Source organism: Myotis daubentonii, chromosome X (assembly GCF_963259705.1).
Source record: "Myotis daubentonii chromosome X, mMyoDau2.1, whole genome shotgun sequence".
In the NCBI taxonomy this organism is placed as follows: domain Eukaryota; kingdom Metazoa; phylum Chordata; class Mammalia; order Chiroptera; family Vespertilionidae; genus Myotis; species Myotis daubentonii.
Genome location: NC_081861.1, coordinates 117,266,739 through 117,288,925, shown reverse-complemented (window position 1 = coordinate 117,288,925; position 22,187 = coordinate 117,266,739). Strand labels below are relative to the sequence as shown.

The window sequence follows — 22,187 nt, the reverse complement described above, 5'->3', positions numbered from 1 at the left end:
ATGCCATAAGGGAATGTAACTTTGGTCTCATGGATAGTATTCCAGACACAACAGTATGGTGGTTACCAGAGGGGAAAGAGGGTGGAGAGGATAAAGAGGGTAAAGGGGGTCAACTATATGGTGACAGGAAGGGACTAAACTTTGGGTGGTGAGCACATGATAGAGTATACAGATGTCATATTATAAAGTTGTGCACCTAAAAGTTAATGTAATAACCAATGTTATATCAGTAAATTTAATTTTAAAAAGTATTCCAAATATATAATGACATCTAATATCTACAGTGGACTAATACAACTCCAAATTATAGAATATACTTTGCCTTCTAAGGGAACGACAATGTTAACAACCATAACAGCATCATAAACTCACCCAAGTCACATAATTTCATTAGCAAATGGTCAAACACCTAGACTCCTGGCTCTTGATTAAGTTTTGTCTATTTTCCTACTCTGGTACTAAATACTACAAAGAACACACACACACACACACACATACACACACGTACATTAGACCATTTTACTACAAACACTTAAATGAATTTTCTGATTAAATTAAAATATTTTTTTTGGCCTGTAACTTTTAAATTTTTCATTTTACTAGTATAGTACTGAAGACTGACAGATGATTAGATCACTATCTTCTCTTAAAGAAAATATCATATGCAAGAAGAATGAACCTATGAAAGATGGACTGATTTCTAATGCCCACAGGCCCTATTTTTTTAAAATATATTTTGTTGATTTTTTACAGAGAGGAAAGGAGAGTGATAGAGAGCCAGAAACATCGATGAGAGAGAAACATTGATCAGTTGCCTCCTGCACGCCCCCCACTGGGGATGTGCCCGCAACCAAGGTACATGCCCTTGACCGGAATTGAACCCAGGACCCTTGAGTCCTCAGGCCGATGCTCTATCCACTGAGCTATTTTTAACCTTGTAAGAAGAAAACCCTGCACTAGAATTCAGATGAGAACCTCTTTTGAGTCTCTCAAAGGGTTGCAAAGCAAAGTAGTAGATGGTACCTTGACTTTTTCCAGGTGATCCTGAAGAGAGTCAATGAGCAGATCACCCACGGGCTGCCAGGATCCCTTGATCACCTCAGCTTGACGTAGTTTGAGGTCTAGCTCATCTGTGGCCTCCTGAAGTTCCTGGAGTCTTTCGAGGGCCTCATCGAGTTTTCTCTGCCAGTCAGCAGAGTGCAGGTTCAATTTTTCCCACTCAGTGTTGACCTCCTCAGCTTGCTTTCGTAGGAGCCTTGTGACATTCTGGGCTTTTTCTTCAGGAGGCAGCTCTAAATTGGTAATAAGACAAGGTTTTAGGGCACATTCATTTTTTTTCTTTTACTACTGTTTAAAGTATTACATATGTCTCCTTTTCCCCTGATTGACACCCCCCACCACTCCCCCCACCCAGGACAAGCCCCCACCACCCCAGTGTCAGAGTCCATTGGTTATGCTAATATGCATGCATGCAAACAAGTCCTTTGGTTGATCTCTTATCACCCCCCCCCCCCGCCTTCTCTCTGAGGTTGCAGGTCTGTTCAGTGTTTCTTTGTCTCTGGATCTACTATTATTTGTGCGTTGTTTTTTTAAACATTATTGGTAAGGTCATACTAGAAGAAAAGGAGTACAGCTTAACAAGAGGCCAACCTACAGATTAATGACTTTTTTGCACTTTTGCATAAATTCCGATCTAATCCAACACATCTCAAGTCTGTCTTCCTGAGTGAATTTGTTCTACCTTTTATTAATCAGATAATCCAAGATTCATTTAAGCTATTGAGGAGAAAATGTTAGGATGCAAACCACAAACTCTAATTTACTTTCAGTCAAGCTCTTAAATTGTAAATTAACTTGGATCTTTGTAACAATAGAATTACTCCTTACAGATAATCTCTTTTGTTTATTATTTTCTAAATGTTTCAATAGCTGACTACTAATCTCTTTTAATGCTTACTTATGAATGTGCAAACAGATTTATGCATGATGGTTTAAAATTCCTTATTCTTTTTCAACATATATGTGCAATTTGAATCAATTCTATTTAACCTAGAAAGTGTGAGAGCAATCCAAACCCTGGCAGCCAGAATGGATGGACTACTCAGTCACCACTGATCCTTCTATCAATATGTTATTACAGTTCCACATTCAATTACCTCTGGGCTCCTGGTAGAGTTTCTCTAGTCCTTCCAAAGGCTGCTCTGTCAGAAATATTCGTACAGTCTCAAGAGTACTCATAATTACAGGTTCTTTCGTTTTCAATTCCCTCTTGAAGGCCTGTGAAATGAAATAAAAAGAAATGCTTATTTGGCTTGTGACATTATTCTCAAAATTAATCCTGGGTGTTCAGAACTTGGTTATAAAATTCCCAGGTCAATTTCTATGTCTTTTATTTATAAACATATAGTTATAAAGTGAAAAAGGGTATATGGATCTTTCTGTTAATCAGGAAACAACTGTGTTTGTAAACTTTTCTGGAGAGAATGGGAAAGCTTTCAAGATATGTTAATGCCCTTTCATTAAGATAAAAGTGATTTATTTATATAACCTGACTCCTAAAATCTAGAGGTAAAATCACAAGATATATTTTGCAAAATCCTAACAGGGCTAATGAAAACTTGTACATATCCAAAAGAAAAGTTATCCAGAACATAATTGAAAGCCTTAAGAGCCATTTGGGCCCGGCAGGGGTGGCTTGGGGATTGAGCATTGACCCAGGAACCAAGTGGTCACAGCTTTGATTCCCAGTGAAGGCACATGTCTGAATTGTGAGCCCAATCCCCAGTTGGGGGCATGCAGGAGGCAGCCCATCAATGATTCTCCCTCATCATTGATGATTCTATCTCTCTCTCCCTCTCTCTTCCTCTCTGAAATCAATAAAAATATATTAAAGAGCCACTTAGAAGAACTTAGGCTGTACTGAAATACAGACAGTCCTTGGGTTACATATGTTGTTTCGTGGTTATGTCACCATCATATATATATGTGTGTATGTGATTTCGACGTATGTACATATGTGCTTTATATTTTTTATTATTTATTTACCACAAGTAAAGGTCAGGAATTGTTATCTTTCTTTTAAATTTTTTTGTGGTTTCACTTCATTACTGCTGTGTAAGTGCTCCATGTGAGTGCCGTAGGTGCTTATGTAGGTGGGTTCCGACTTACAGCGAAAATTGCGTTACATCGCGCTGTAGGAATGGATCTCCAACATAACGCGAGGACCTACTGTATACAACCAGTCCAATTCATAATTGCCATTAATTTGATCAAAATGTTAGACAATAAATAAAACAATATATTAACAGTACTAAGGGAAAAAACTCAATGCTTAAAAACATACCTATTGCATTATTCATTGTAACTTCTTTGAGACTGGTAGAAATGTATTGAGATATACTGGTGATAGGAATTATAGGAACTATTTTCTACAAATGGGCAGACTTAAAATAGGTTTCTTGAGGTCAGCTAGGCTAGTTATCAACTTCAATATTTAATGTGCAATCTTCCTTGTTACAGGGGTTAAAAGAAAAGCAAAATGCATAGTTTTTGCCTTCAAGAAATTTCAGGACCAAAAGAAGGGAGAAAGCTAACACACTAGAAAAAAAAAGTGAAAACAATAAAATTCATCTATAATTGAGTGCTAAGGGTTGTGAGATATCATGTAAGGTTAGAATAAACTAACAGATATTATGAAACCATTGAAAATAGTTATTGACCCAGATTCTACAATTTCAGATGTGAAGATGTTAATGAAAATATAAAGTACCACATAAATGCTAATAGATGAGTGTAAAAACCATAGTAATTATAGTTGCCCTGTTCTAGGGCTTAATTATTCATTCCTTTAAAAAACTCAATCCTATTTTAGTAGTGATGCATAATGAATTTAAGCCCTTTTCTGTTACTAGGAGAAAAATTATCAGGTCCTTTAAACTTCAGATATATTATGTTATAGGAGTTCTCTAGAACTGTATTATATGACACTTATAAATAAAATCTTAATGGTGTTCACCATTTAAAGGAATTCTGAGTCTGATACTTTGCAAAATGATACTTTACAATTCAGTAGAGGAGAGGCAAGATGTTTGAGCCAAAATAATGAAATTCTTTAAGTGAAATATTAGAATTCAGCTTGTGCATGGAGCTATAATTTCTGGATAGTGGGATATTCTTGCACTCTTGAAATCATATAGAATAGGTGGGTTATTTACTCTGCTTATAGATAAGTCTGATTCTCCCTCTAAAATTTCATTTGAAATTGGTGTGTGTGTATACAGTTCTTTTATTCCCGTGTTTTCTCATCTATTATAATTTTCCCAAACTTCAAGACAATTATTATTTTTCCCAGTCTCTCCATTTGGACTTGACAAGAGGCAACTAATACTGACATTACTAATTACAAAATTTGTAATGGCTCCCTTTATTGAACTACTACATTTCAGTGGTTGTGCTAGAGACTAGAAATAGAAAGTTGAATATCAAAAAGCCCCCTTCCCATTTAATAACTTATATAATAGAAGAGTCAAACCTTAAATTATTTCAATACAATTTGGAAAGTGTGATAGGCTTGCCCTATATGGGCAAGGACATTGGGAAAGGCTTCCTAGAGAAGATAGTATTCACAAAGAATTCTAAAGCATGAACATGAGCTAGCTAGGAAAGAGCAGGTCAGAGGAAGAGGAAGGAAAGAAGACAAAAATGCAGGTATGAAGACAGAGGATATAATACAGTGTGGCATATACATTTATCTAAGTAGGCCAGTGTTCTAGAACACAAAGTATAAAGAGAGGACATGTCCAGAGATGAAGCAGGACACTGTCATCTTGCAACATATTAGAACTTTAAGTCAGAATTTGAAGCTCAACCTATGACCATATATACCTTGCTAAGAAACCTAGGTGATGTGTCATAAATAACTAGAAACATTTGAAAGGATTTTAACAGGGGAGTGGCATGGGAATATGTGTGTTTTGGGTAAATTTCTCTGACACTAATACAGAGTATGTATTTGAGAAGGGCAGATATAAAATCAGAGAGACGAGTTAGGAAGCAATTGTAAGAATTCAGTGAAATATATGAAGATCTGACCCAGGGCAATGGTATCAGAAAAAAAAACTGACAGAGATAGAGCAGGGAAATATTTAGAGAGTAGAGGTGTGAGAGAATTTGGTGCCTAAATAGATACAGGAGATAAGAGAGAGGAAGGAGAAAGGATGACTCCCTAGGTTCTAGTTGAGTAGAAGAGTGAATGCTGAGTGCAATGAAACTAAATATGAGAAAATAAACTCTCCTGGATTTCTCAGTACACCAATAAAAAGTTCTAGCCTCCTGAGAAACTTCCCAAACCATGGGAATTAGATCTGTAGTAATTTGTCTAATTAATTTCTCTGGTCCAAGAGGGCCAAATGATCATAGCCCAGAGTAGGTGCCTAGGTTAAGCTTCAAGTTGTCAGAAAGACTGGAGTGGTTACCCCTCTAGAAATTTATATTAAAAAAGTCCAGACCTTGGAGATAGTTCCAGGTTTTAAGACCTGAGAAACATGGGGCTAGCTGGCTCCTGGAGAAGTTGGAGTTAGGACTCAGGTCTATTATGTTTTCAAACTGCCTCCTCCTTTATAAGCAGAGAAAAAAAATCATTTTTCTCTGGTCTCTCACCTATGGAGCACCCAGACACCAATTAAGAAAAAATTTTATTAGCTCTCATCATGTCTCCCTAAGTTTAAGACTTGGGCAGAGGTAGGAGAGTGGTGATGCTACTTACTGTTAAGTAATTAAAAGAAAACTGTATCTGGTCCAGAACACCTCATATGTACATTCAGGATCAAATTAATAAAGATGACTATTAAAAATGCAACATTAATATGAGGGGGCATCTATATAGCATAAGGGGGTATGATATGCTCAGCTCAAAGAGGTAATATGCATTCAAAAAGGAAATAAATATGTCACATATTTAGGAAGAAGAAAGGAGATTTAAAAGCCAGTCTGTCACTAAGATAATATCCATTGAGTGTCTATGATTATGAATATAGGCTAGGATTAAAATGACATAAGTAGATAAAATTGCTCAGTTAGTGGAGTGGGCTGAAAAGAAAATTCTGGAGAATATAAAAAATAGGTAGACAGAGGAATTGGATCCCATGAAAGGCCAAAAAGGAATGGATAGTTGGAAGATTGGGGGAAATGAGGAGTTTAGGACTATTGAAGAGAGAGTGAGAGTTTGAGAGGAACAAAGTAATCAACAATGTCCAATCATGACATGCAGAGATAAAGCAAAATCAGCCCTGAAAATTGTACATGGGACTTGGTAAGAGCAATTTTAGTGGAGGGCAGTAGCCTCAGAAGTAGGTTTAGTTGAGGAGAGAATGAGAGAAGGAGGAGCAGGTATTTCAAATAAAAACTATTTTTGCTATATCCTTTATTTTGAGAGTGCAAAGAAAAAGATAGAACAAGAAGAGGATCACAAGTAAAGGGAACGATATGTTCTTTTAAGGATACAAATGGTTTGAACATAGACCGAAAGATGAGAGATAGGGATAGGATAATCAACCGTCCTGGTTTGCCAGGTACTGAGTTACTTTTTTTTTTTTTTTTTGCATTTTAAAAAAAATCTTTATTGTTGAAAGTATTACATAGATCCTTCCCCCTCCCCACCATTAACCTCTTCAAACCTGCTCCCATGCCTCCTCCACTCACAAGCCCTCACCACCCCATTGTATGTGTCCATGGGTTATGCATATATGCATACAAAGTTCATTGGTTGATCTCTTCTCACCCACCCACCCTCCCCTGCCTTCCCTTTGAGGTTCCACAGTCTGTTCATGCTTCTGTGTCTCTGGTTCTATTTTTGTTCATCAGTTTATTCGGTTCATTAGATTCTACATATGAGTGAGATTGTGTGATACTTATCTTTCTCTGACTGGCTCACTGAGGTGTATTTTGTAATGTGGGACTTTCATTGCTGAAACCAGGACAGTCTGGCAAACCAGGACAGTTGGTTACCATAGTGGAGAGATATGCTAATGACTTAGACAGGAGAAAGTGGAAATAATTGTTGGAGCAAGGTCTGTAAATTCAGGAAATGGATCTTAAAGGTCCTGTCAAACTGGAAAAAAAAAACACACGAAGACACTGTTTGATGACACATTTCCATTATTCAAACTGAACAGCAAACAATTCCAGGATAAGGACCATTAGTCCATTGTGAGAGAACACTTGTTTGCCCCTCAAGTTGTTGCCAAGGTTTAGTTCCACCACAGCTGCAGAGTTCATTTCTTAAACATGAATCACTGAGGATTAAAATGAGTCTAAGGAAAAGACAAAGGAAGTTCTGTCATTACAAAGACATGAGTATCATTATTTTCACATCACTGCCTGAAATTAAGAAAAGAAAGTGGATGAAAGAGAAGGTTTAGTGACTAAAGGGTGTTCCAAAATTCACGCAAGAAGTAATTTTGATAGAAAACACAGGTTTATAATTAAAAATTGTAAATCTTTTATTGATTCATAACGTACACAGTATAGGGTTATGTATGGAATAGCATATCGGGTAAATGGCCTCCACGGCTTTGCTGGAACATATACACTCTTTTGTTGAAATTTTCCATGACTGTTTGGCATAAATGTGGCTGAATTTTGTTGATACAACACTCAATTTCCTCCTTCAAGGCGTGGGTGCTCGTGGGCTTGTTGGCATGAACCTTAGACTTCAAAAAACCCCAAAGAAAAAAGTCCAACAGCGTTAAATCGCTTGATCTAGGCGGCCAATTCTGATCACCAAAACGGGAAATTACAGGACCAGGAATGACTCATGCAGTAGTTGAATTGTTTCTCAGGATGTATGGCATGTGGCACCATCTTGTTGAAACCACATGTCATCCACATCCATATCTTGCAATTTAGGCACAAAAAGCTGGATTATCATGTTGCGATAGCGAGCACCATTAACTGTTATTGCCTGAGCAGCCGCATTTTCGAAGAAAAATGGTCCGATGATGCCTCCAGCCCCAAATCTGCACCAAACAGTGACACGTTGTGGATATTTTGCCTGAGATGCTATTCCATACATAACCCTATACTGTACACTTTATGAATCAATAGAAAATTTACAATTTTTAATTGTAAACCTGTGTTTTCTATCAAAATAACTTCTTGCGTGAATTTTGGGACACCCTTTATATATTCAGAATTTGGGAAAATTTAGATAAAATACAAAAACGGGTAAAAAATAGTCTCCCTCAAAGTGAGAAACGGTTGAAGAAAATGAGAGGATAAAGAAAATGGTAATGTTTCTTATTGTGTGGAAAAAATATAAACATGTAACTTTTAAATAAAGTTACATGAAAGATAATCTTCCATTTATTCATGTAACATATTTTGAGCACATACTATGTACCAAACACTGGGCATCAGTGGGCCATATAGCATGGAGTTTAAAAGAGATAGCCTTCTTTAGTAAAAACAATGGCAAAACAAAAAAAACAACAAACAAGCAATCCATGAAAATTCTGCCTTACAGTAAAATAATGAAAAGTCAAATTTTCAATACCTAATCAGCTTACCATAAATTGCCTGTACTAACAGTTTATTTCATTTTAAAAGTGAGGAAATGGAGACATTTTAAAACAAAAGCAAGAACTTTCAATGTTAAGAGCCTTGACTCTTTGATAAGTGTATTGTCTTTCAATGAAAGTCTGTGCATTTGAATAGCACTTGAAAAATTAATACTCATACACAATATTGATTTTGTTTCACAGATTATGATTAATGTTTTAAATCAAATAAGTTGGTTCAATTATTTGCAGATGTAAAAAGTTATCATATATAGAGCCCTTCTCCCATACACATACAAAATACATCCTTAGACTATTTAGATGTCAATATCCAAATGTTAAGATATTTACTTCCTGAATCTTTTGAACAGATAAATTATTTCCTTTAGAATCCACCCTCTTCCCCATAACTTCCTTTCCCCCTTTCCAAGACAACCAGGGTCTGAAATAGTGATGTGGAAGAATTAAAAGCAACTACTAAAGATTTAGAGCATCTCTGTGAAATATTTTGCCTTAAAACTAAGAAAAGATTAGGTATATTAATTGATATTTTTCCTTCAACTTAAGCTTCACAAAATAAACTTACATAAATCATGTACTACAAAATTACACTAGCAGTATATCCCAAGGCAAGGTCAACCCATTTATTCTGAAGGTTAAATTATCTGATGGATAGTATTTATACATCAAAAATACTAACCTACAGGTTGACTTGACTGCAAGCTGATTAATTCATTCAAAATGTTTACTTTCTATCTGTTATGTATAAGGTAGAGAAGATATAGAGACATGATCTTTGTCCTTGGGGAGTCAATAGTTTGGTTGAGTGGGTATGTTTGTATAAAAGTATATTTATGTACTATGAATATTTTACTAATGCAAAGTGAAGTACAGATAAGTTAGGATTTATCTAAGGCCATCAGTTCATCTGTCACTTTAGAATCCAAATTTTGAAATTCTTAAGCCAGGATGAAAGTGATAGCAAAAAACAAAAGTTCCCTGAATTATAATAATTTGGAACCACATAAGTGGAAAATCCTAATGACCATGAAGCAAATCAGAAACTTTAAAAACCTGAAAGTAATAGAGAAGACTCAAGCCATTGATTATTTGGGATTTTTCTACCCGTACTCCTTGAAGAAAAAAATAGGGTGAATATTACCACAAATACCTAATAACAAATAGAAGTAGCTTAGAACCATGTGTAGAGGGGATAAAGGGTGAGTACTGATTTGCTTGATGTCCCTAATAGCAGAGAGAAGCAGAAGAGCGCTGTGGGCACAGGTACTGACTTTACAGAGAGGAAAGCTGTGCTGCTCTCACCTGGAGACAGTTTGTCCTTTACCATGGATGTATGTGAAAGCCCCTGCTTTTTAAAACACGGATCTCTTTCAATGATGTACAGTTTTCATGAAGCAGAATTTTATCTATATTCCCATTGGAGTAGCAAGGCTATGTTTCTGTTATTCAGACTAAAAGCTGTTGGAATGACTACACTTTATTTCCATATTAGTTAGCAGAATTTTACAGAACTATCCTGGGAGGTAGACTGAAGGGGTGAAAACAGCACTGGCCAGAGTGGCAGAAGATCTGAAGTTCAAGTCTGGGCTGGGCCTAAACCTGGCATCATAATCTAGTACAGGCCATAAAATCTCCCCCAGCCTTGTCATCCTCATTGGTAAAATGTGGGGATTTGCTAAACACCTTATCTAAGTTCAGAAATCCAGTTCGAATATTCTATAATCAACACATTTAGATCAATTAATTATCCACAGGCTTGTTACCTGGTGGCAATTTGAGACTGTCTTTCCTAGGCATATTTACTAATGAGAAAATTTATAGCCATAGCTTGGCACATAGTAGATACTCAATTAATATTGTTGAATAAATAACAGAACATCCAGTTGGAAAACCAGAATTTGTTATATGGGGCCAGGTTGATTCAAATGCAGAACATGCTTAAGGGTGAAAAAATGGTGTCATGAATTATTGGAGAAAAAATAATACTATCTGGAAAAAAAGTGAAATCTCTTATTCCAGGCCTATTCTTATGTTACAGATACAGAGGCTGAGTGTAACCTTTGAGTCACTGGGTAAATTTTCCTCTAGGGGAGGCCTTGATTCAGTGTTTCTCAACCTTCTGGCCCTTTAAATACAGTTCCTCATGTTGTGACCCAACCATAAAATTATTTTCGTTGCTACTTCATAACTGTAATGTTGCTACTGTTATGAATCGTAATGTAAATATCTGATATGCAGGATGGTCTTAGGCGACCCCTGTGAAAGGGTCGTTCGACCACCAAAGGGGTCGCGACCCACAGGTTGAGAACTGCTGCCTTAGATTGATGATTTTCTCTCACCATTGATGTTTCTATCTCTCTTTCCCCCTCCCTTCCTCTCTCTGAAATAAATAAAAACATATATAATTTTTAAAAATAAAGTGATCCAACAGTGCCATTCATTCAACAAGTGGTTACTGAGTGGGCACAGGACAAGGGCATTAACACAGTCGTATCTGCAATTTGGTTATTGTTTAATACTGTTGTCATCCTATATTATCATTCTAGTTTTCATAATATATCTACTTTGTCTATATCCTTCCCATGGTGTTTTTATTTTTTACCAGAAAGTTGCTAAATATATCCTGTCACCATAATGAACTTCCTTATTTAAAGAGTCACCATATTTACTGAATTAAATACATCAGAAATACTTTATTTACTAAATGCTGATTTAAGAACAATCAATGCCCAATTAATTTGAAACCAATATCTTGGAAAAGGGCAAGATCCAGAAATGTAGTTAACCAGAGGAGTAGGAATTTTGTCTCTAAGAATCTAAGGCATATTCATAGGGATTGAGGGTAGAAAGAAATTTGAAGGAAGCAGCAACAGAACAAAAAACCAGAAGGACAAAGGATTCCCTTCATATCATTTGAGATAGCTGTATTAGAGAAATAATAAAAATGGGGCATATAGGCTATAAAGGAAAGGTCATAACCATCTTTGTTTTCTTATTGTGTTAAGAACACAACATGAATTTTACATATATAATACAGTATTAACTATAAGCACTATGTTGTACGGCAGATCTCCAGAACTTACTCATTTTGTATAACTGAAACTTCATATCATTTAAACAGCAACTCCACATTTCCCCGTCCCCCAAGTCCCTTGCAACTACCTTGCTACTCTCTGCTTCTATGAGTTTGACAATATAATCATTTATCTTATTTTCACAATCTACTTCTGAATAAAAGTGAAGATAAGAGATTGTACTATCAGATACATCTAACCATTACTTCAGATAGTCAACAACATGACCCACATTTATAAATGAAATTAAATACATTTGAAGCAAAGTTGAAAAAGAAATGGACATTTTTCAAGCCTGAAATTATTATTTTTAAAAATTTATTTGTACTCAATGAGAAAACATTTTTGAGTGTTTAGGGGGAAATGTGTTTAAAAACTTTTTCTTTTTTGGAAATATTTTAAACTTTGGAGTTGAAGGGCATGGGCTAGAACAGAGTCCAGTCTGCTAGCAGATCTGTGATGCTATAAAGGATAGTTTAGTGCCCACACAGCATCTTGAACAGCTGTTTGACTTTCAATCCTAAGGCTGGGCTGCTTCCAGTAACTACTGGGGAAGTCACTTCCTACTGACAATAATAATGTTGTTAAGTTCTGAGCTGACCTTGAGAAATCACTGGTGAAAAGTCAATCTGTTCCCATGATCATTTAGAGAACTAGGTTTTAGGTCATTGAGCCTAAATCGTAAATTTTGGAAATTCCTTTTGAAGCAATAGTACATAGAAATGGATTATTAGGAAACCCTTTGACAAATTAATTTATATCCATTCTCAAGAGGCTCAGCCAAATTTTGAATTTGTCAAGTGTAAATGGTGAATAATTTCTGACTCATACTATTTGTCTCTATCTTCAATATAATACCAAAATGGAACTCTTATTCTGTTCCATGCATATATCCTCATCCACAATCATTTTGAAGTGTTTCCCATCTCCATAAATGGCATTATCATTTCCCCATTTGCTCAAACCAAAGACTTCAAAGTCATACTTGACTCTTTGCTTTCTCTCACATTCCACATCCCATCCATCTTAAGTTCTATCAGCTCTACTTTCAAAATACATCTTGGATCAAATGATTTTTCACCACATCTATCATTTCCACTCTACTTCAAGTCATTATTATCCCTTTCTCAGATGACTTCAACACCATCCTTTCTCTCTGCTTTCACTTTTGTTCCACCTACCATCAATTCTCCATTGACCAGGCAGAACACATAAATCAGATCATATCATCCCTACTTATGGTCCTTCAGTGATGTCTTATTACACACAGAATAAAGCCTACCTTCAAACTATGGCAGACAAGACAATTCATGATCTGGCCTTTGCCTCTCTTTACAACCTGCCACTATCCCATCTTGCTATTCCTTGAACACCTCAAACCTGTTCTTACATCTGGGCTTTTACATTTGCTGCTCTTTCTGCCTATAATACTCTTCACTTGAGGCCTCTGCTTGGCTTATTCACTCACACGAGCCTCTTCTAAAATATAACTTCATCAGAATCGCCACTACCTCTCAGTCTTTAACTACCTCTGTTTTTTAAATCTTCCCTTCAGAGCAATGAGCTAATGGGATTTTCCATATTAATTTATTTGTTTACTGTGTATTTTCCTCACTACAATTTGAAGGTCCATGGGGCATATTCTCATTTTGTTCACTACTGTACCTTCAGTCCTTAGCATGTAATAAACACTCAATAAATAATTACTAAATAATACAAATTTATTAATAATAATAAATTCTAGGAGTCCTAATTATGCTACAGTTTTTCCTAAATTTTTTGGGGGGGACAAATGAAAACACATAAAAATAGAAGGGGCTAAATTATAATTAAAGGAATGTGTGTAAAAATGCTTTGTAAAGATAAATACGATGGGAGAACCAAGATGGCGGCATAGGTTAACGCCGGAGTTTGCTGCTTTGAACAACTACTTCAAAAGTGAAACTAAAAGACGGAAGGGACATCACCCAGAACCACAGGAACGCTGGCTGAGTGGAAGTCCTACAACTAGGAGGAAAGAGAAACGCATACGGACACTCAGAGGAGGCGCAGTGCTGAAGTCAAATTCTGAGGTGCGGAGTGGGTGGAGCGGGCTGGCGGCGGAGGGTGCGGTTGTTGTTTTCAATCGGGAGGGAGTCGCAGACTCTGAGCTCCAGATACAGGCGAGTCTTTAGGGACCCAGACTCAAACGGGAGAAGCGGGACTGTCTGGCTTCGGTCAGAGTGAGTGCAGCTTTCTCTCCGAGCTTTGCAGCGGGTGCTGGGACTCAGAGAGGCAGAGCCCCTGGGGACAGGACTGAGAGCCGCCATAACTGCTCTCTCCGGCCCACCCTGTTGATCCTGTGCGACCCGCCCTACCCAAGCCCTGCACAGAGGCATTTGCTGGATAGCCTCAGGCAAAGGCTAGATTAGCACCTCCCTAGAGGACAGAAGCTCTCTCACTGCTGACACAGCTGATTCTCATAGCCACTTGGCCTGGAGGTCAAACCCTCCCTGGTATTAGCTACAACAATCAAGGTTTAACTATAAGACTGCGAACAAAGACCACTAGGGAGTGCACCAAGGAAGCATAACAAAATGCGGAGACAAAGAAACAGGACAAAATTGTCAAAGGAAGATATAGAGTTCAGAACCACACTTTTAAGGTCTCTCAAGAACTGTTTAGAAGCTGCCGATAAACTTAATGAGATCTACACGAAAACTAATAAGACCCTCGATCTTATATTGGGGAACCAACTAGAAATTAAGCATACACGGACTGAAATAACGAATATTATACAGACGCCCGACAGCAGACCAGAGGAGCGCAAGAATCAAGTCAATGATTTGAAATGCGAGGAAGCAAAAAACATCCAACCGGAAAAGCAAAATGAAAAAAGAATCCAAAAATGCGAGGATAGTGTAAGGAGCCTCTGGGACAGCTTCAAGCGTACCAACATCAGAATTATAGGGGTGCCAGAAGATGAGAGAGAGCAAGATATTGAAAACCTATTTGAAGAAATAATGACAGAAAACTTCCCCCACCTGGTGAAAGAAATGGACTTACAGGTCCAAGAAGCTCGGAGAACCCCAAACAAAAGGAATCCAAAGAGGACCACACCAAGACACATCATAATTAAAATGCCAAGAGCAAAAGATAAAGAGAGAATCTTAAAAACAGCAAGAGAAAGAAACTCAGTTACCTACAAGGGAATACCCATACGACTGTCAGCTGATTTCTCAACAGAAACTTTGCAGGCCAGAAGGGAGTGGCAAGAAATATTCAAAGTGATGAATACCAAGAACCTACAACCAAGATTACTTTATCCAGCAAAGCTATCATTCAGAATTGAAGGTCAGATAAAGAGCTTCACAGATAAGGAAAAGCTAAAGGAGTTCACCACCACCAAACCAGGATTATATGAAATGCTGAAAGGTATCCTTTAAGAAGAGGAAGAGGAAGAAAAAGGTAAAGATACAAATTATGAACAACAAATATGCATCTATCAACAAGTGAATCTAAGAATCAAGTGAATAAATAATCTGATGAACAGAATGAACTGGTGATTATAATAGAATCAGGGACATAGAAAGGGAATGGACTGACTATCTTTGGGGGGGAAAGGGGTATGGGAGATTCGGGAAGAGACTGGACAAAAATCGTGCACCTATGGATGAGGACAGTGGGTGGGGAGTGAGGGCAGAGGGTGGGGCGGGAACTGGGAGGAGGGGAGTTATGGGGGGGGAAGAGGAACAAATGTAATAATCTGAACAATAAAGATTTAATAAAATAAAAAAAGAAGAGGAAGAGGAAGATAAATACTATACACATGTCATTTTTAAAGTATTTATCAAGACAAAAATATTTTGACATGGTTAGAATGAGGACTTTGGTAGAGAAATCAATTTAATTCAAATTATTCATATTTTATCTTATTATAGTCATTATAGAGAAGTAGTAAACTTTAGATGACCCTGTTCTCAAGTTTTGATGATATAGCTCGTTTTCAAAGACTTCCTCAAATGCCAAGAAATGTAGTGTTAAAAATAATTGAAAATTTTTTCTATTCAGCATTCCTAACTATGACTGCATAGAATATCAAACTTATACAAAAGTAGCTTACTCTGTTAGTGATGAAGACTATATAACAAAGATGTCTATTTCCTCCAATAGAGACAAGTGGACATTTTTAGAGTGGGCATAGCTAATAGCGAACTTTGCAAGGCAACCAAACTTGTTTAGAAAATTCAAGAGTCCAGGTCATCAAATGTTGGGATGAATCACTCTATTATAACCTTTGTTTATTTGTTTATTTTTTAGAGGTAAGAGGAAAGAATGCATTTCTCTTTTCTTTTTAAATACAGAGCTAACTTGAATCTTAACATTCAAAAATGGCACCCAAAGACATTTTATATTTCTGTGGAAAGAAAAGTCATCAAGCTAATACACATACTAAAATTACCCAAAGGAAGCAGGTCAGCATTGATAACAGAATTAGCTTAAATAAATGTATAATCTACAACGTGATTTCAGGATAGTTTTATTGAATTTCTGAATGTCTCCCTCACTTTGTGGTGACTTCTGAGGAAATTGAACATGCATAATATATGACCTGACAAATGAACAAGTAAACTACTTTTATTCAAGCCTTTTCATTTGTCAACAGCATGCACACAATAATGGCTTTCTATCCACTGTTTTAATAATGTATGTATTGATTACTTCTATCTAAATCTTAACCAGAAAATCTCAGGAAGCTCCTAAGGTGTCCTTAATGTTCTCTAGGAAAGGAAGTATAGAGATTTTTAAATTGAAAGATGAAAACCTAATGATGAACAATTTCATTAGTAAGAATGCAAACAAAAAAGCTATTACCTACAGTGTTCTATAGCTAAGACCCAATCTTCATTTGGATTCTGGGTAGGATGACAGGAATTAAATAAGCTCATAGTGTATTGAAGTTCTCCTTAGAAATTCCCCACTATGATTTGCTCTTTTAAGACTCTCTCTAGGTTAATCACAGAACTAGACAAGTAATAAATATCACTTTAGTGACTGCTCAAGTAAAACAAAGAAAGTCAGTTTAAAAAATATATCTGGACCAGAATAATACACACTAATTGAAAACGAGTCAGTCTAGTCAGGCAAGTAATGAGGAACTGGAAAAGTCAGGATAATGTATTCAAAAGATATAAAAATTGGTCAGTTTATATTTGCTAAGGCACATTTGAGCTTTACTTATTTATAACACTTCACTGCATATGGAGCATTATTTAATTAATTAGTTTTGAGAGCCATTCCAATTGCAGTTGATATGCTTCCCAGCTAGTTGGGGAACCTAGATTCACTCCCCTGAGTGTAAAAATTGCTTTGAGGAATGAAACTGCAGTTTCCAACTACCTGTGTGAACTGTTTTAGAATTTTACCTACAGGAAAACCATATACCCCTCCATCACAGTAATTGAGATAGGCTATATATTTTCACTTCCAGTAAAGCATACAAGACATATGATATTTTGGTATAAAATTTTATCATTAATCTTCAGTGATATACAAAGCAAATATGTTAACTGATTTATAAACATCCTGATTTATAGAAAAGAAAAGTGAAAAAGTATCTAAGTATAGTTTCAACTTTTGTAGTTTTAATGGGACTTGTATTCCCATAAAAAGCAACAAGAAAAGGCATTAATCATTTACAACAAATAGTAAGCAGATGATTAAGAAAAAGTGCCACACCAAATACATGAGGAACAAATTTACAATAACAAGTGACCCATTTAAATACCAAACATCTATACAAACTTTATTTGAATCAAGAAACCCATAAATAGCCAAAACCAGTTTGGCTCAGTGGATAGAGCGTCGGCCTTGGGACTGAAAGGTCCCAGGTTCAATTCCGTTCGAGGGCATGTACCTGGGTTGCGGGCACATACCCAGTAGGAGATGTGCAGGAGGTGGCTGATCGATGTTTCTCATCAATGTTTCTAACTCTATCTCTCTCCCTTCCTCTCTGTAAAAAATCAATAAAATATATTAAAAAAAGAAACCCATAAGTAATAAGATAATTTATAATCCTGGAAACATGGCAAAGTAAAACAAAAGTCTACGAATACAAAACGTATCAAAGAAAACCAAGATGGCGGTGTAGGTAAATGCTGGTACTCGCTGTCTCCCACAACCATGTCAAAAGTACAACTAAAATACAGAAAAACCATCATTCAGGACCAACTGAAAGCTTGCTGAATGGAAGTCCTACAACTAGAGAAGTAATGAAGACAGCATGCTGAGACTGGGAGGAAGGCGGATGTGCAGAATGGGCTGGTACAACACCCACGTATGGTGTGCTTTTAATCAGGAGGGATATCTACACTATGGGAGCCTCTCGTGAGGAACAAGGGGTCCGGGCCCTACACCAGACCCCCAGTCCAGGGTTCCAGACTTCTGGCTTAAAATCAGTGGAAACTCTAGTTGAGTGACACGGAGGCTGCTGGAGACCCAGGCAATCCCTCTTAAAAGGGCTAGCAGATGGACTTACTTAGACTTAATCCTTCTGAGTTCCCACACTAGAGCAGTATTGAGAGGGGATTCCAGGGACATACAGGGAGGAACTGGATTGTCTGGCAGTGGAGCAATAACTTAGGGGTGGCTTTCTCCCAGACAAAAGTGCTGGCAGAGGTCATTGTTCTTATGCTGAGACTTCCTCTATTGCAGAGCTCACTGGCAGTCATATCTGAGTTTCCAACAGTCTGGCCCACAGGGTTCTTGCCCTGGTGATTCCCTGAAACCCTGCCCCATCCAATTTGCAGCCCCACTCAAGCTGTTTGCAGTGGCTTTTCCGTATGAATGGCCAGTCCTGGCTCAGGCATCAGACTTTCCTAAAATTTATCAAACAAGCAGCAGCTGGCATCATTGTGCCCATACCTATAAATAAGAGGCTAAAGACCCAGAACTAGCAGCAGCCTGCCTTGCTTCAGAGCTTAGCCTCTCCTGGGCATTTCCAAGTTCAACACAAGTAGCGGCCATCTGCAGAGTGCTCTGTAGCTCCTGCTGGAAGATCACATGCAATGGCTGACTTTGCACCTGCCAGGAGGCCTCAGAGCCAGTGCACCTGGTGGACATCTTCAGACCACAACAGAATACAACTTTACACATCCATGAATGACACACTTAAGGGTCAGACTCCATGAGAAGCAAAGTCCCACTAAAGCAAGTCCTGCTTCTTAGGGGTGTCTCCTGCATAGCAGCTCTTCCACTGTAGTTGCAGCTGGTCCTCACAGCCAATTGTCCTGGGGGTCAACTCCTCCCAGTGATTCCAACAGCAATCAAGGCTCAACTACAACAATACTGTGCACACAGCCCATAGAGGGACTCACCTAGAGTGTCCAGCTCAGGTGGCTGGGGAGGCTGAGACTAGGCCCTACACAAGGCCACTCTTGGAATACAGGAGACATTGGAGCTCCACCTAATACATAAAAACAAATACATGGAAACAGCCACAATGTGGAGACAAAGAAACATGTCATAAATGAAAGAACAGAAAAAATCCCCAGAAAAAAACCCTAAATGAAATGGAAGCAAGCAAACTACTGGATACAGCATTTAAAACAATGATTATAAGGTAGATCAAAATCTTAATGAGAAATTCAAGGGACTTAGTGAGATTTTCAAAGATCTTAGTGAGAATTTCAAAGACATGAAAAGTGGCCAGTCAGAAATTAAGCATATACTAACTGAAATAAAGAATAATTTACAGCAATTCAACAGTAGAATAGAGGATTCCAATAATCAAATAAACAATCTGGACTATGAGGAAGGAAAAAACACATAATCAGAAGAGTGAAAAGAAAAATAATCCAAAATATGAAGATATTGTAAGGAGCCTCTGGGACAACTTCAAGCATACCAACATCCACATTCTGAGGATGCCAGAAGAAGAAGAGAGAGAGCAAGAAATTGAAAATGTATTTGAAGAAATAATGACAGAAAATTTCTCCTACCTGGTGAAAGAAATAGACTTATAAGTCCAGTAAGCATGGAGAGTACCAAACAGGGGAACTCAAGAAGGCCCACACCAAGACACATCATAATTAAAATGCCAAGGCTTAACAACAAAGAGAGAATCTTAAAAGCAGCAAGAGAAAAGCAGTTAGTTACCTAAAAGGGAGTGGCCATATGATGGTCAGCTGATTTCTCAACAGAAACTTTGCAGACCAGAAGGGAGTGGCAAGAAATATTCAAAGTGATGATGACAAGGACCTACAACCAAGATTGCTCTACCCAGCAAAGCTCTCATTTAGAATTGAAGGTCAGATAAAGAGCTTCACAGACAAGAAAAAGCTAAAGGAGTTCATCACCACTAAACCAGTATTACATGAAATGTTGAAGGATATTCTTTAAGGGGAGGAAGAAGAAGAGAGAAATATAAAATATAAATATGAACAATAAAATGGCAATATATACATATCTATCAATAATTGAATCTAAAAATCAAAATAAGGTGGGGATGCGTGGGTGAGTGAGTGGGAAAAGATCAACCAAAGAACTTGTATATATGCATAACCCATGGACACAGAAAATAGTATGGTAAAGGTCTGAGGTGGGGAGTAGGGGGCAGGCTAGATGTGGTTAGTGGGGGAAAAAGGGGATATATGTAATACTTTCAACAATAAAGATAAAAAACAATAAAAATAAATAAAAAAGGAATCTAATGAACAAAATAAACTGATGAATAAAATAGAACCAGAGGCATAGAAACATGGAACAGACTGATGAATCTCAGAGGGAAGGGGGGATGGAGATGCAGGAAGAGATTAATCAAAGAACTTACATGCATATATACATTATCTATGGACACAGACAATAGGGTGGTGAAGGCCTGGGGTGGCATGGGAACCAGGTGGAGAGGGGCAATGGGTGGAAAAGGGGGACATATGTAATCCTCTCAACAATAAACATTTTTTAAAAAACAAAAAAACACACAAAAAAACCTACTGAAGACAAGATCTGACAGAGTTTTATACTGATTGTGGGTTTCTTTTCTCTCTTCCTAAGTGAATTCAGAAGATTCCATAGAGACCTAGTTTCAAGGGTTTTCCTTTGCTCTTAGGCAAAAAGAGCATTACTAAATAGACAGCCATTGCACTGCAACTATAAAGGGCTACTGCATGAGCATGGCAAAACTCTTGAGTATACAGGGTGGTAAATTGTTTTCTCATCAACAATTAGGAGTGATGATGTCCTTTGAGGAAGGAGAGTTTTTTGTGACAAGTATTTTTCTGAAGGATATGAAAAGCTCGTGAAAACACTGGGCTGGACCACAAGTAAAAACAGTAACACCAATATAGCTCTACACAATACAAAACGATACTTAGTTGGGAATAAACAGATAAATTCTTCAAGTGAGGAAGGAACATCACTCTCTATTCTTTCTTTCCCTGTCCTTGGTCCCAGCAGACTAGAGAAGAATGATTAAAATGAATATTAGTTCATTGGTTTTCTCTTCTCTTCCTCCATCCTTACCTTCTTAATTCCTTTGTTCCTTTATCTATTTAGTGTTCATCATGTACTAGACACTTTGTAAGATGCTGGGTATAAATATGACAACCCTCTCATTTAAATAAAGCTTCTTGGAGCATATGATTTTGTGAAGGTGCTTGACATTAAAGAGTCTCAGATAGTCATGACAAAGAATGTTGTTATAGAAGGAAACATTGAAGGTGTTATGAGAGGTTATAAAAGGACATCTGTGAGCTTCAGGAAAAATCTTGCTTAATGTCTGAGCCAAGATGTAAAGGATTACTAGACCTTAACCAGGACATTATGAGGAGGTAGCTGTGGGTAAGAGAGGATTCCAGACAAAGGATCAGTATGTTCAAAGCCACGCATGCAAGGAACAGAGACCTGGGAATACTGAAAGAAGCAGTATGGCTAGTGTCCAGAGAGCAAAGAACACACTAAGAAAAGAGAAGTTTGGGGCCAGACAAGCCAGATGGGGCTTTGGAGTTCTTGCTAAGGATTTAGGTCTTTTCTTAAGGACATTGAGAAGCCACTGAAGACCATTAAGATGAGACTGACATAATTCAGTTTATGTATATTTTTAAATTTTATTTTCTTATTAGAATTTATTTGCATGTTTTACTATGATACTTATTACTCCTATAGTTTAAACATTAAGTGCCTTTTTCAAGTGACAGCTGACAAGAAGGGAAGAATATAGGAAAACAACATAGGCAAATGAACTCTAAAACCATAGCTATTTAGTCCAGGAGCCAACACATACATCCTATCTAATAAAAGACAAAGATGCTAATTGACCTTACCTTCACTATACCCATCAGACAAGCAGAGCGATATGCAAATTAGCCACCAACAAAGATGGTGGCTAATTTGCATACTGCAGTCAGGGGGGGCCAGCACGAGCCACCATCCAGGCCCCCGTGTGCAGCCCTGGGCGGCAGGGCTTGGCAGTGCAATTGGCCCGAGGAAGCCCTATTCTTGCAGGAATCTTCTTGCAATGGGCCTCTAGTATATTATATATAAATTAGGTAATATATTT

The 22,187-nt window shown here is 37.4% G+C and overlaps 1 protein-coding gene across 5 annotated transcripts in view; it reads right to left on the bottom strand.

Moving 5' to 3' along the window:
- The window catches only part of DMD (dystrophin), a 2,282,236-nt gene that overhangs the window by 415,841 nt on the left and 1,844,208 nt on the right, over positions 1-22,187 (bottom strand). For all 5 annotated transcript variants that reach the window (XM_059679269.1, XM_059679268.1, XM_059679270.1 and 2 more), the window contains 2 exons: positions 2,157-2,277; positions 1,024-1,292 (listed from right to left, as the gene is read on the bottom strand). In XM_059679269.1, the coding sequence (XP_059535252.1) occupies positions 1,024-1,292; positions 2,157-2,277 (390 nt within the window). The remainder of the gene's footprint in view (positions 1-1,023; positions 1,293-2,156; positions 2,278-22,187) is intronic.